This window comes from Eschrichtius robustus, chromosome 4 (genome assembly GCF_028021215.1).
Source record: "Eschrichtius robustus isolate mEscRob2 chromosome 4, mEscRob2.pri, whole genome shotgun sequence".
Lineage (NCBI taxonomy): Eukaryota > Metazoa > Chordata > Mammalia > Artiodactyla > Eschrichtiidae > Eschrichtius > Eschrichtius robustus.
The window spans coordinates 119063319-119076613 of NC_090827.1; the positions used below are offsets into that span (position 1 = coordinate 119063319).

General features: G+C 37.5%; 1 protein-coding gene across 3 annotated transcripts in view; it reads right to left on the minus strand.

Annotated features, from left to right (window-relative positions):
* Positions 1-442: 442 nt before the first annotated feature.
* The window catches only part of TBCK (TBC1 domain containing kinase), a 243424-nt gene continuing 230571 nt past the window's right edge, over positions 443-13295 (minus strand). For all 3 annotated transcript variants that reach the window (XM_068543272.1, XM_068543270.1, XM_068543271.1), the window contains exon 26: positions 443-1810. In XM_068543272.1, the coding sequence (XP_068399373.1) occupies positions 1700-1810 (111 nt within the window). In that variant the 3' untranslated portion in view covers positions 443-1699. The remainder of the gene's footprint in view (positions 1811-13295) is intronic.

Genomic DNA, 13295 nt, shown 5'->3' on the forward strand with positions numbered 1-13295 from the left:
ATTAAATTAAAGACCTTGGGAGAGGTCAATGGGGAATGACTGCTAATAGGTACAGGATTTCTTTTTTGGGTTTTGAAAATGTTCTGAAATTAGATAGTAGTGATGATTGCACAGTTTTGTGAATCTACTAAAAAACATGAATTGTGCATTTTAAAAGGGTGAATTTTAAGGTATGTGATTATATCTGAATAAAAAAAAATAGATGCCCAAAACACCCAAAACAAACAGCAACAATAAAACCATAGTTAAGAAAGGTTCACTGAGGCTCTCATTGAAATGTTCTACCTAGGTAGTCCTAACATTGAAGAAGAATATAAGTTAAAGATGAAAGATCATGTTTTAGTTAAAACAAAATTGAAAATAATAAAAAAGATGTACTGTATTTTAATAATTCTAAGATGCATATTTTTTTCACATTCTGAAATGGAAATGAATCTTATAATTGCTGGTGTGTCACAGTTTATTTGGCTGCTTTTTTTCTTTCTTCATGGTACATAAAATTGTGATATATCTTAGCTTCAGTGAAATGCTCAATTTTTTGAATAATGTGACAGAGGCTGCCAGTTGTTCCTCAATGTATTTTCCTCTTCTCACACAGTAATAAAATTTTTTAACTGGGTAAATGGCTGCCCAGCCAAAACTGTATTCCAGATTTTCTTGATAGCTAGTTGTGGCCACATGTGTAAGTTCTGGTGAGTGGTGTGTACGCAGAAGTAATATGTGCACCTTCTGGTTTATGCCCTTAAAGAGAAGGAGCGTGCCCTCCCTTCTCTCCTTTCTTTCCTCCCTCCCTACTTTTTCCTTCTCTCTTTTTTTTTCACCCTCCCTCCTCCTTCATTCCCTTCCTTCTAAATTGTAGATATGATGGTGGGAGCTAACGGCCATCTTGATCTATGAGATAGAAACTAAGTGTTGAGGGTGGTAAAGAATGAGAACAGACACCTGAGTTCTTAATGATAATGAAACCAATATACACTAGCCCTAGATTGACTATGCAGACTTTTATGTGAGAGACAAAGTTCTAGCTTGTCTAAGTCACTCTTATTTTGGGTGTCTCAGCTACAGGAGCCGAAAAATATTCTATATAATATGAATGGTTTCTGACTTTCATTTTTCTGGAAGCAAACTGTTATTACTTTCTCCAAAGGGTTAAATTCTGCTCCCTCTAAACACACACACACACACACACACATATATATATATATCTGGGCCCAAAATGAGTTACCAAATATAGCATTTACTTATAAGGAATGTATTGTGAATAGCTTTTCAGTTTTCATTATCATGGAAGGATGATTTCAGCTCACATTCAGCCTATATTTCTAAAGAATACCTTTGTTAGGACTGTCTGTTCAGTGCAATGGAAGACAGCCTTTTCAGTGTAACTGAGACTTCTTGATAATGCTAAATCTGCCTCGTCAGTTGAATTCTTCTGGCTTTGCGTTGGTGTGGTAAAAATACGTGATCGGATTTCATTGTTAAGAAAATTCTTTCAGGAATACATGTACAGTCAAGTTTGTTGCCTGGATAGCTGAACATTTCGGTCATGAGATTAAAAATAAAATGTCTCATGACAAAACTTGAAATGGAAATGTAACAATCTGGAAGTCTAGTTCTGCCTTAGAGTGGCAAGGCTGTGAAGAGCTGTGCTGCCGGGGGTGATGCCACTCTGTCCTTTTGACAGCCAGACTCCTGTTCTTCATATTTGAGGGGATGGGACAGTGAGGAGGCCTGTTGGCTTGAGCTTATTAATGCCACCATCTAGAATACAGATTCTTGGATATTTCATCTTCACAAGATGAGCCGCAAACTGAAAAAAAAAAGGACAAATTTATAAAGGATACACAAAATTGATATATCTCCAATCCCGTTTTTTTCTCAAGCTGTGATAGACAAATGATAATGATAATGTTATTACTGCTGTCACTGTTCTATCAATGAATCATTAATTTAGTTTTTAATATAAATTAAATCCCTCTTTTCAAACGTATTTATGCTATGGGATAAATGTCTCTCTTTAATTCTCTTGTAAACTTGTTTGAATAGGCAATAAATATACTTGGTAAACAATTCAAACAATATAAAAGGGTATACCATGAGACTATGCTAGTAAATTCCTCCTACCTCTGTTCTCAGTCTCCCTCTCCAGAGGACATTAATATTCCTATTTTTCTTATATCCTTCCAGTGAGAGTCAAAACATTCTCAAATCTATATTTTGAACAATTTTTACAGTATTTTCAACATATTAGTTATTGCAATTACATGCACAATATCCCAGAGAAGGCCCATGAACTGGTTCTAACATGTTTTTGGAGCAACTGCAATGAACAGTTTGAGACCATAAATTTGGAATAGATTCGAAGGACTGCTCCAAGAAGTCTTCTAGATGCCTGGCAAAGCAGGGCTTTGAAAAATTATCAAGACATACACATTTCTCTCTGACTTGCCCATGTCTACCTACCCAGGATCATTGATTATCTTTCTCTACTCCTTGTACTTTATGATGAAGCAGTCCTGGACTGTAATCAATCCCCTGACAGATGGGATCACTTTAGGATTCAGAGTCTTTTTTGGTTGTGCACTGTCTGTTGGAAACATGCTCCATTTCCCACCAACTCCTGTTCCCGATTTTAGTTTCTCCTCACAAGCAACCCCCCACCCCGACCTGCCTAATTTCTACTTACTTCCTTACTCAGGCAATTCCTAGTTTAGGAGCTAAGTTTCCATTAGGGGCCCCTCTTTTCAGGTCCCCAGATTTTTTGTGCAAATCTCTACCTTTGGCTTACCACATTTATTTAAATTGCCCATTTAAGAGCCTGCTTCCTCTAGCAAACTGTAAACTCCTCTAGGACAGTGAGAGTGTTGTTTCTTGTTTTCTTTTTTTTTAACATCTTTATTGGAGTATAATTGCTTTACAACGTTGTGTTAGTTTCTGCTGTATAACAAAGTGAATCAGCTATATGCATACGTATATCCCCATATCCCCTCCCTCTTGAGTCTCCCTCACACCCTACCTATTCCACCTCTCTAGGTGGTCACAAAGCGCTGAGCTGATCCATAGCACTGTGCTATGCAGCTGCTTCCCGCTAGCTACCTATTTTACATTTGGTAGTGTATATATGTCCATGCCATTCTCTCACTTTGTCACAGCTTACCCTTCCCCCTCCCTGTGTCCTCAACTCCATTCTCTACATCTGCATCTTTATTCCTGTCCTGCCTCTAGGTTCATCAGAATCATTTTTTTTTTTTTTAGGTTCCATATATATGTGTTAGCATACGGTATTTGCTTTTCTCTTTCTGACTTACTTCACTCTGTATGACAGACTCTAGGTCTATCCACCTCACTACAAATAACTCAATTTCATTTCTTTTTATGGCTGAGTAATATTCCATTGTATAAATGTGCCACATCTTCTTTATCCAGTCATCTGTCGATGGACACTTAGGTTGCTTTCATGTCCTGGCTATTGTAAATAGTGCTGCAGTGAACATTGTGGTACATGACTCTTTTGAATTATGGTTTTCTCAGGGTATATGCCCAGTAGTGGGATTGCTGGGTCATATGGTAGTTCTATTTTTAGTTTTTTAAGGAACCTCCATAATGTTCTCCATAGTGGCTGTATCAATTTACATTCCCACCAACAGTGCAAGAGGGTTCCATTTTCTCCACACCCTCTCCAGCATTTATTGTTTGTAGATTTTTTTGATGATGGCCATTCTGCCTGGTGTGAGGTGATACCTCATTGTAGTTTTGATTTGCATTCCTCTAATGATTAGTGATGTTGAGCATCTTTTCATGTGTTTGTTGGCAATCTGTATAACTTCTTTGGAGAAATGTCTATTTAGGTCTTCTGCCCATTTTTGGACTGGGTTGTTTGTTTTTTTCATATTGAGCTGCATGAGCTGCTTGTATATTTTGGAGATTAATCCTTTGTCAGTTGCTCCATTTGCAAATATTTTCTCCCATTCTGAGGGTTGTCTTTTCGTCTTGTTCATGGTTTCTTTTGCTGTGCAAAAGCTTTTAAGTGTCATTAGGTCCCATTTGTTTATTTTTGTTTTAATTTCCATTTCTCTAGGAGGTGGGTCAAAAAGATCTTGCTGTGATTTATGTCATAGAGTGTTATGCCTATGTTTTCCTCTAAGAGTTTTATAGTGTCTGGCCTTACATTTAGGTCTCGAATCCATTTTGAGTTTATTTGTGTGTATGGTGTTAGGAAGTGTTCTAATTCATTCTTTTACATGTAGCTGTCCAGTTTTCCCAGCACCACTTATTGAAGAGGCTGTCTTTTCTCCATTGCATACCTTTGCCTCCTTTATCAAAGATAAAGTGACCATACGTGCGTGGGTTTATTTCTGGGCTTTCTATCCTGTTCCATTGATCTATATTTCTGTTTTTGTGCCAGTACCATACTGTCTTGATTACTGTAGCTCTGTAGTATAGTCTGAAGTCAGGGAGCCTGATTCCTCCAGCTCCATTTTTCTTTCTCAAGACTGCTTTGGCTATTCGGGGTCTTTTGTGTTTCCATACAAATTGTGCAATTTTTTGTTCTAGTTCTGTGAAAAATGCCATTAGTAGTTTGATAGGGATTGCATAGAATCTGTAGATTGCTTTGGGTAGTATAGTCTCTAGTGCCTGGCATAGGGCAGGGGCTCAATATATGCCTATTGGTCTCAGCTAAACTATGGTAAAGGACAAATACCCAAGGGCAAAAGGGTAAAGAAGTAGAGGTTAAGTAAAGAAAGTTTCCTTTAGCTCTCTGGCCATTCTCTGTCTATAGGTGGTGTCCTATTCCTCCCCCTTGGGTGTTTGTGTCCTCACGTTTTTCTCATTTACTTTATCATAACCTGATCTCAGATCCTTCAAGAAAAATGACTGATACCTGCTCACAGTGCTATTGCCTCTTGGGAGTATTTGAAGCTTAATATTGGTGAAGTCTCAAGCCAGCAGTCTAGACTTTACGGGTTCAAAAGAATCAGCTGAGTGGTTTGGTCAGGATAATTTCAAGGCCTCACTCAGAGATTCTGTCTATTGATCTGCGGCTCAGGAATGTGTTTTTTGTTTTTGTTTTTATTTTTCAACAAACACCATTAGATGATTCTAAAGCAGGTCTGTGGACAATATTTTGAAAAATACTATCTTAAGCCCAAGGATAAAGATATCAGTAAGTAGGTGAAATATTGGCTTGGCCAAAAAGTTCATTCGGCCTTTTTCCGTAAGATGGCTCTAGTAGCACTTAGTTGCTTTTAATTTCACTTGAAACAATTTTGTTAGACTGTACTGTGACAGCTGTCATAGAAGCGTGCATTTAAAAAAAAACTTATCAAAACTGGTGAATTTTTGTGTAGCCATTTTAATACTGAAGATGGAAGAAAAAAGCAACATTTTCGGCATATTATGCTTTATTATTTCAAGAAAGGTTAAAAACGCAACTGAAACGCAAAAAAAGATTTGTGCAGCATATGGAGAAGACGCTGTGACTGATCGAACGTGTCAAAAGTGGTTTGCAAAGTTTCGTGCTGGAGATTTCTCACTGGACGATGCTGCACGGTTGGGTAGACCGGTTGAAGTTGATAGCGATCAAATTGAGACATTAATTGAGAACACTGAGCATTATACCATGAGGGAGATAGCCGACATACTCAAAATATCCAAGTCAAGCATTGAAAATCATCTGCACCAGCTTGGTTATGTGAATCGCTTTGATGTTTAGGTTCTACATAAGTTAAGTGAAAAAAACCTTCTTGACCATATTTCCACATGCGATTCTCTGCTGAAACGTAATGAAAATGTTCTGTTTTTAAAACAAATTGTGATGGCCGATGAAAAGTGGATACTGTACAATAATGTGGAATGGAAGAGATCGTGGGGCAAGTGAAATGAACCACCACCAACCACACCAAAGGCCGGTCTTCATCCAAAGAAGGTGATGTTGTACATATGGTGGGATTGGAAGGGAGTCCTCTATTATGAGCTCCGTCCAGAAAACCAAACGATTAATTCCAACAAGTACTGCTCCCCATTAGACCAACTGAAAGCAGCACTCGACAAAAAGCATCCAGAACTAGTCAACAGAAAATGCATAATCTTCCATCAGGATAATGCAAGACTGCATGTTTCTTTGATGACCATGCAAAACTTGTTGCAGCTTGGCTGAGAAGTTCTGATTCATCCACCGTATTCACCATTGTACCTTCGGATTTCCATTTATTTCAGTCTTTACAAAATTCTCTTAACGGAAAAAATTTCGATTCCCTGGAAGACTGTAAAAGGCACCTGGACCAGTTCTTTGCTCAAAAAGATAAAAAGTTTTGGGAGGATGGAATTATAAAGTTGCCTGAAAAATGGCAGAAGGCAGTGGAACAAGACGGTGAATACACTGTTCAATAAAGTTCATGAAAAATGTGTCTTTTATTTTTACTTAAAAACCGAAGGAACTTTTTGGCCAACCCACACATGTTGTTGGACTCAGATCTTAGCAATTTTCAAAACAACTAACAGAAAAGGAACTCAGTACTGCTGACCCCACTTAGCTTCTCCACCATTCTCTGCAATGCCTTAAGAGAGATTCAAATGCTGTTCATGTTTTAGAGCATAAGCTCTTTTAGAGCCACTGAGGATATCCTTAATAGTAATTTATGTTGAAGAGAAATAGTGTACTGTATTTCAAAAGGTATCAAGTGAGCTGATCTTCCTCCTGTGCTTCTTATTTCTCTTTCAACCAGTCCTTAAGAACAGAGGCACCAGATTCACCTGTCCCAAGTCACATGTGCAGGCAGCACAGTCTCTGGTACTATATGATTACAGAAACATCTTGGCTTCATTCTCCCACTTGCAGCAATACAATTACCATTTAGGTCGAAATTCTAAGATAAACATATCATTACTCAAAAGGGCTTGTGGATAAGCAGTCTTAGCGTTCAGTACTTTCAAAACACTACAGAAGTCAGAAAATGAGTAAGAAAGGACTTACTGTACATTTACCTAATCTCTCTTAAACTATGCTGTAGAGCTGGAAAGAGCTCCCACTGTTATTGTAAGGAGGGACATAACAAGTAGGCTGCTACTGAGCTGGAAAATGATGAAGGCAAAGCAGGCAGAAAAGAGCATTTTAGAACAATCAGGCTGCTGCGATGTGGGAGGTCTAAGAAGAAAAGCAGAAATGGAGTACAAGGAGATGGCAAATGTTCAGGTGCCTTGAAATGAAGCAAGCCTGCGCCTAAGCAAAGAAAAAGAGCAAGTGTTGAGTTTTCAGGTTAAGATTACGAGTTCTGCTCCTCCAATCCTCTGCTTGTGGTTCCAATTATCCATGTTACATATTGGCCCCTAACAGTGAAGCCACGACAGCATCTTTCCACTCCTGCCCTGGAAAGAGCTCTTCTCCATCTATTCATTCATTTGTTCATTCACTTGTCAATCAAACATTTCACTGAATTCCTACTAAGTACCAGGCACTGTTTCAGTTTTTGCAGTGCTTACAGTTCAGTGGAGGAGACAGTAGCAAACAGTATTAAGCAGTATGGCTATTACAAATACAAAAGTTCAAGGTACTCCTGAATTTAACAGGGGTTAGGGGGCTGTTGCCCTCTCCCCATTCCTCTTTCATTAGTAACACCTGGAGGGAATGAGAACCCGGAAGTGATGGTCACTGTCGTTACACTGATCAGGTAGCGCTCTCTGAGTCTATAGCTTGACAGGTTAGGGAGGAAAGAAAGGGCTATGAATCCACTGTGTGAAAAAAGCCATGCCACTTATGGAGAAGATGTATGGTGGAACAGAGGAGAACCAGGCACACAGAGTTCAGGGTTTCATCCATCTTTTACTTTCCACCTGGAGTTGGCAGCTTTACTGAGTGAATAGACAGGGTACTGGACTCTGGTGATGAAGCGTCTGGTGTAGACTACAGCTGCAGCTTTGGGAGAGGCCTGACTTCAAACAGAAATCATAAACGTAGACTTACTGAATGATACCCTTGGTGGAAGGGGCAAGATATCATATTGGACCAGTGTTATGAAGACATCAGAATCATCTAGGTGCTTTCAGTAAAACACTGATACCCAGGCCCACTCCATACCAGTAAGAAGTAGAGTTTCTTGGGATGAAGCTCCAGCAACATTTTTGGTTTTTTTCACCTATAATTCTAGGTGATTCTATTGTGTAGCCAGATTGAGGATTGCTTTATTACATAATGAGATTCATTTGCTGGTCAGGTTTGTCTGGGACTTCAAACTGTAATTTTTATAAGTATAGTACTGTGTGGAGAGCAAGTCACTTTGCACTAAAAGAGGCTGCCATGTTGTGGGGCTGGAATTTGTAAGGCCAAGTCCTGCCTGGAGACAATGGGGCTCCTCAAACTGCACAACCAGTTGAGATCTAGCAGGCAACATCCTACGTGGAGTTGGCAGAATCTGGTATTTGCTGGGATAGAATTTTGGGAATCACAGACTGCAGGGGCAGCTGCATTTCTTGTGGGAAGTACTCCCATTTGGAGAGGGCAAAGCTCTGGCATTTTTATCATTCCTCTGGTTAGTGGGATCTGGTGGTGGTACTCGTTTCTAGGGCTTGGGTAGGCACACCTCAAATCATCACTGTCTGAAAGTGGCAGGCTCTTGTGGGTGCCACTCCATCTTGTTTTCTCTCTTTATCTTGCATCTGAGCTTGGACTAAGAGGCTGGCATGTTTGTCTAGTGGAAGTCAAGTTCTACTGTAGCAGGAGAATGAGTGGAGGAAAGGGATTTTTGAATTGCCACAGAGTAGTGCATGTTAACTAAGGTCAAGAAATTAAAGCTGAGAACAGGTAAGATTTGTGAGGGGCACAGAACAGGATCATGTTGTTTCTCACTGGGTATCCTAGGACACAGTTTTGGGTGGAACCTATAGTAGCAGCAGGAAGCTAAGAAAACTGGGCTCCTCAAGATTCTGCAAGGAGCACATTGCAGACAATTAAGCACCTTGCAAACAATTAATTGGCCTTGTGAGTTTTAAGTTCATATTGGGGACTGGACAATGGGCATGAATTGGCCAACTCGCTGGTGAAGCTCAAGCTGAGAAGTCTCTCTCTTCCATTTATTTGTCCATTCCTTTCCCCAACAAATAATGCTAAATTTGGGCTAATATTTCAAAAGTGAAATATCACTTTTGGTTGGATATGAAACTGAATAAGGGAACTGGCAATTAACCTGTAATGAGCAACTGTAGCAATTTCATTTTCTTGGTTTTATGGATGTGAAGCTGATGCTGTGCTAGTTTTATGTGTCCTCTTGATCCTCTGGAATGCTGAAAATATGGTGCACATTTAATATTTCTGGCACCGTGTGGCTGGAGCTAGGCTGATACTTTATGCATATTATGTACCTATTTCTAAGAGTTTGGCTGGACAACTCAGATAAACATATTTGAGATGAGAAGTAAGATATGGGGTGATTTCTCCATCTGGAGTATAGTGTGGCCTTAAATATAACTCAAGGACTGTCTTGTGCTGATTATTTAAGAGATTTCTGGAGTCATTAATAAATGTCTTGATCATTTTAACTGCCCAACTCAGTGATCCCAATTAGAAACATAAGAGCTGTGACAAGGATTAGCAGGAAAGAGGTAGAAATGATTTAACTAATACTCCACTGATCTCTTCCCTCAATTATACAATAACTTTAAAATGTCATTTTTTGTTTTGTTCCTTATTATGTTCCTCCCACAACTGAGAAAAGTATTCTGTCTCCTGCTAGTTTTCTGTACCCAGATATTTTATAATTAACACACTGACATTTATTTTCTTAAGAGTACTACATACGTTTATTTTTATAAATAAACTACATAAGAAAACCCTTGCACTTTGTTGGTGGGAATGTAAATTGTTGCAGCCATTATGGAAAACAGTATGGACGTTCCTCCAAAAACTAAAAACAGAATTACCATATGACCCAGAAATCCCACTTCTGGGTATATATCCAAAGGAAATGAAATCTGGATCTTGAAGAGGTATCTGCATTCCCATGTTCATTGCAGCACTATTTACAATAGCCAAGATATAGAAACAACCTACATGTACCCCTATGTTCATAGCAGCACTATTCACAATAGCCAAGACATGGAAACAACCTAAATGTCCATCAATGGATGAATCGATAAAGAAGATGTGGTACATATATACAATGGAATACTACTTAGCCATAAAAAGGAACAAAATAATGCCATTTGCAGCAACATAGAAGCAACTAGAGATTATCATACTAAGTGAAGACAGAAAGAGAAAGACAAATACCATATGATATCACTTATATGTGGAATCTAAAATATGACACAAATGAACCTATCTGTGAAACAGAAACAGAATTACGAACATAGACAACAGACTGGTGGTTGCCAAGGGGGAGGGGTTTGGGACAGGGATGGACTGGGAGGTTGGAGTTAGTAGATGTAAGCTTTTATATATGGAATGGATAAACAACAAGGTCCTACCGTATAGCATAGAGAACTATACTCAATATCCTGTGATAAACCATAATGGAAAAGAATATTAAAAAAAAAGAATGTATATATATGTTTAACTGAATCACTTTGCTGTACAGCAGTAATTAACACAACATTGTAAATTAACTATACTTCAATTAAAAAAAAAAGAAACAACCTAAATGTCCATTGACAGATAATGGATCAAGAAAATGTGGTGTATATATACAATGGATTATTAGTCAACCTTAAAAAAGGAAATCCCGCCATTTGTGATACATGGGTGAACCTGGAGGACTTATGCTAAGTGAAATAAGCCAGAGACATAAAAACAAATATGTATGATTTCACTTACATGTGGAATCAAAAATAGTCAAGTTCATAGAAGCAGAGGTAGAATGGTGGTTGCCAGGGGTGAGGGGGTCAATGGGAGGACATGGGCAGATGTTGGTCAAAGGGTACAAAGTTTCAGTTGTGCAAGATGAATAAGTTCTGGAGATCTAATATACAGCATGGTGACTAGTTACTATATATAGCAAGTATAACAATACCTCATTGTATACTTGAAATTTGCTAAGAAAAAAAAGAAAAAAAATGGTGAAGTGATGGATATATTAATTAGCTTGATTTTGGTGATCATTTCATAATGTATACATATATCAAAACATCAAGATGTATACTTTTAATATATACAGTTCTTCTGTGTCAATTATACCTCATTAACAGTGAAAAAAAAAGGAATGCTATATAAGGTGTGAAATCAGTTTTCACAGTATTAACATCTAATAACGATTAGGCAGTGGCTACCTTACTTTCTTATTTCACTCACATAAGTAAAATCAGCTGGAAGGCAAAACCAAGAAGATGAACACAAGGCCAGTAATCATCTTACACCTTACCAAAGGCACTCGTGACAAGTAAGGAGCAAAACAGGTAATTCCAGGGTATTACTCTAGCATGTTATATACTGGAATATGGTTAATTATGCAGTAAGAAAAAAAAGAGAGAGTTTACAAAAACAGACATTATATGGTCTAAGCGTTCTGGTCCATGTTTATTTGAGAGATAACTATCCTAATGGTGTCTGGGATATTCAGAATCCATGCTATGGTGTATATTAGTCTTCTATTCTTGGAACTAATCTTTGGGGATTAGGAAATGGGATAGTGTACAGATTTCATCTTAAAAAACATTTTTTATAGTTTGTGTTATACAAGGGGACATACACATAATTGTAGCGCACTAACTCAAAGTGTTTAGAATTTAAAAGACATTTTTAAAAAGTCTTTGAAAGTTATCAATATAAAAAACATTTATACAAAAAAGTAATGAAGTTTATAAATATAGAAATAATAAACTTTGTGTGATAATTTTAATATAGAAGGCCACAGAGTAGTCAGATCAGAGACAATGTCCTCAGTCCATTTCCACAGTTAAGGAACTGAAGTAGATGAAGAATATGAAGATAATGCAGTGAAAGTTTCACTTTCTATTCTTGGCCTCCATGCTTATTTTTTAGTAAGTTGCAGTGCTATTCTCTCAATGAGTTCAGTAATTTTTAGTGGTATGTGGGCCACTCAAGGGGTATATGAGAAAAAGAGAAGTTAATATTTTCATGTGCAATTATAAAGTTCTCTTCTTTGTCTCTTCTATTTTACTGTCTTATATATAATTCTAACAAAATCCCATGAGGAGTAAAGGAAAGGAAAGTAATTTTAATGTTTTAAAGTATACATTTTAAATAGAAACGGCAAGGAAAATAAATATTTCCCAAAGTCACATGATGTCAGCCTAAGTCAATGCAACTTTCTGCTCCATTGTTTGCTTTGTTTACATCTCAATAACAGATATTTTTTTCCTCACATGTCCAAATGATATTTTCCTTCCCTTTCTCTTCCATTTTCCTTTGATCTCTTGTTTTCTTTGTTGATCTCCTCTACCAATCACTGGGACTAAATCAAATTTTTCTTATTTATAAGCTATTTTGTAATGGAGACAATGGATTTTTACAATTTTTTGAAACAAATGTAAGTTGTATCTTTTTTTAATGGTCTTTCGACAATCTCTTGTTCAGGTTATCACCTGGAATTTGTTTCCTTTCCTAAAATAATATATTTATAAGTTTTAAAATTTAGTTATGGTAAAGAAAAACCCTACGTCTTTTTTTAAGATTAATTTTTACTGGAGTATAGTTGCTTTACAATGTTGTGTTAGTTTCTGCTGTACAGCAAAGTGAATCAGCTATACGTATAAATATATCCCCTCTTTTTTGGATTTCAAACCCATTTAGGTCACCACAGAGCATTGAGTAGAGTTCCCTGTGCTATGCAGTAGGTTTTCATTAGTTATCTATTTTATACATAGTAGTGTATATGCCAATTCCTATCTCCCAATTCATCCCACCCCCTCCTTCCTCCCTTGGTATCCATACGTTTAAGAAAAACCCTACATCTTTTTGTTCTCTATTGTAGAATACTAACTGTTTATAAGTGGAAGGATTCTATATATACCCATCTAGTTTTAACTCCCCTTTGAATTCCAGTCTGAACCTCTAAATGCTTGACTGACATTTTTTATACTGATGTCCCATTAGCACCTCAAACACAGTATGTCCAAAATTCACTACATTCTCTCCAAATTTACTTTATTTTTCTCTTTCTTATTTCTGTTAAAGGTATCAGCAACCTACCCCCAAAACCAAAGCTGGAAACTTTAAGGTGATCTTTGAGTTAAAAAAATAAAAGTCCTTTGGCTCTATATTATTCAGTTAGGCACAAATCTGTGTTAGTTCTGTGATTTGTCTTGGATCCATTCCCTCTTTTTCCATTCCTCTGCTCCTACTCCAT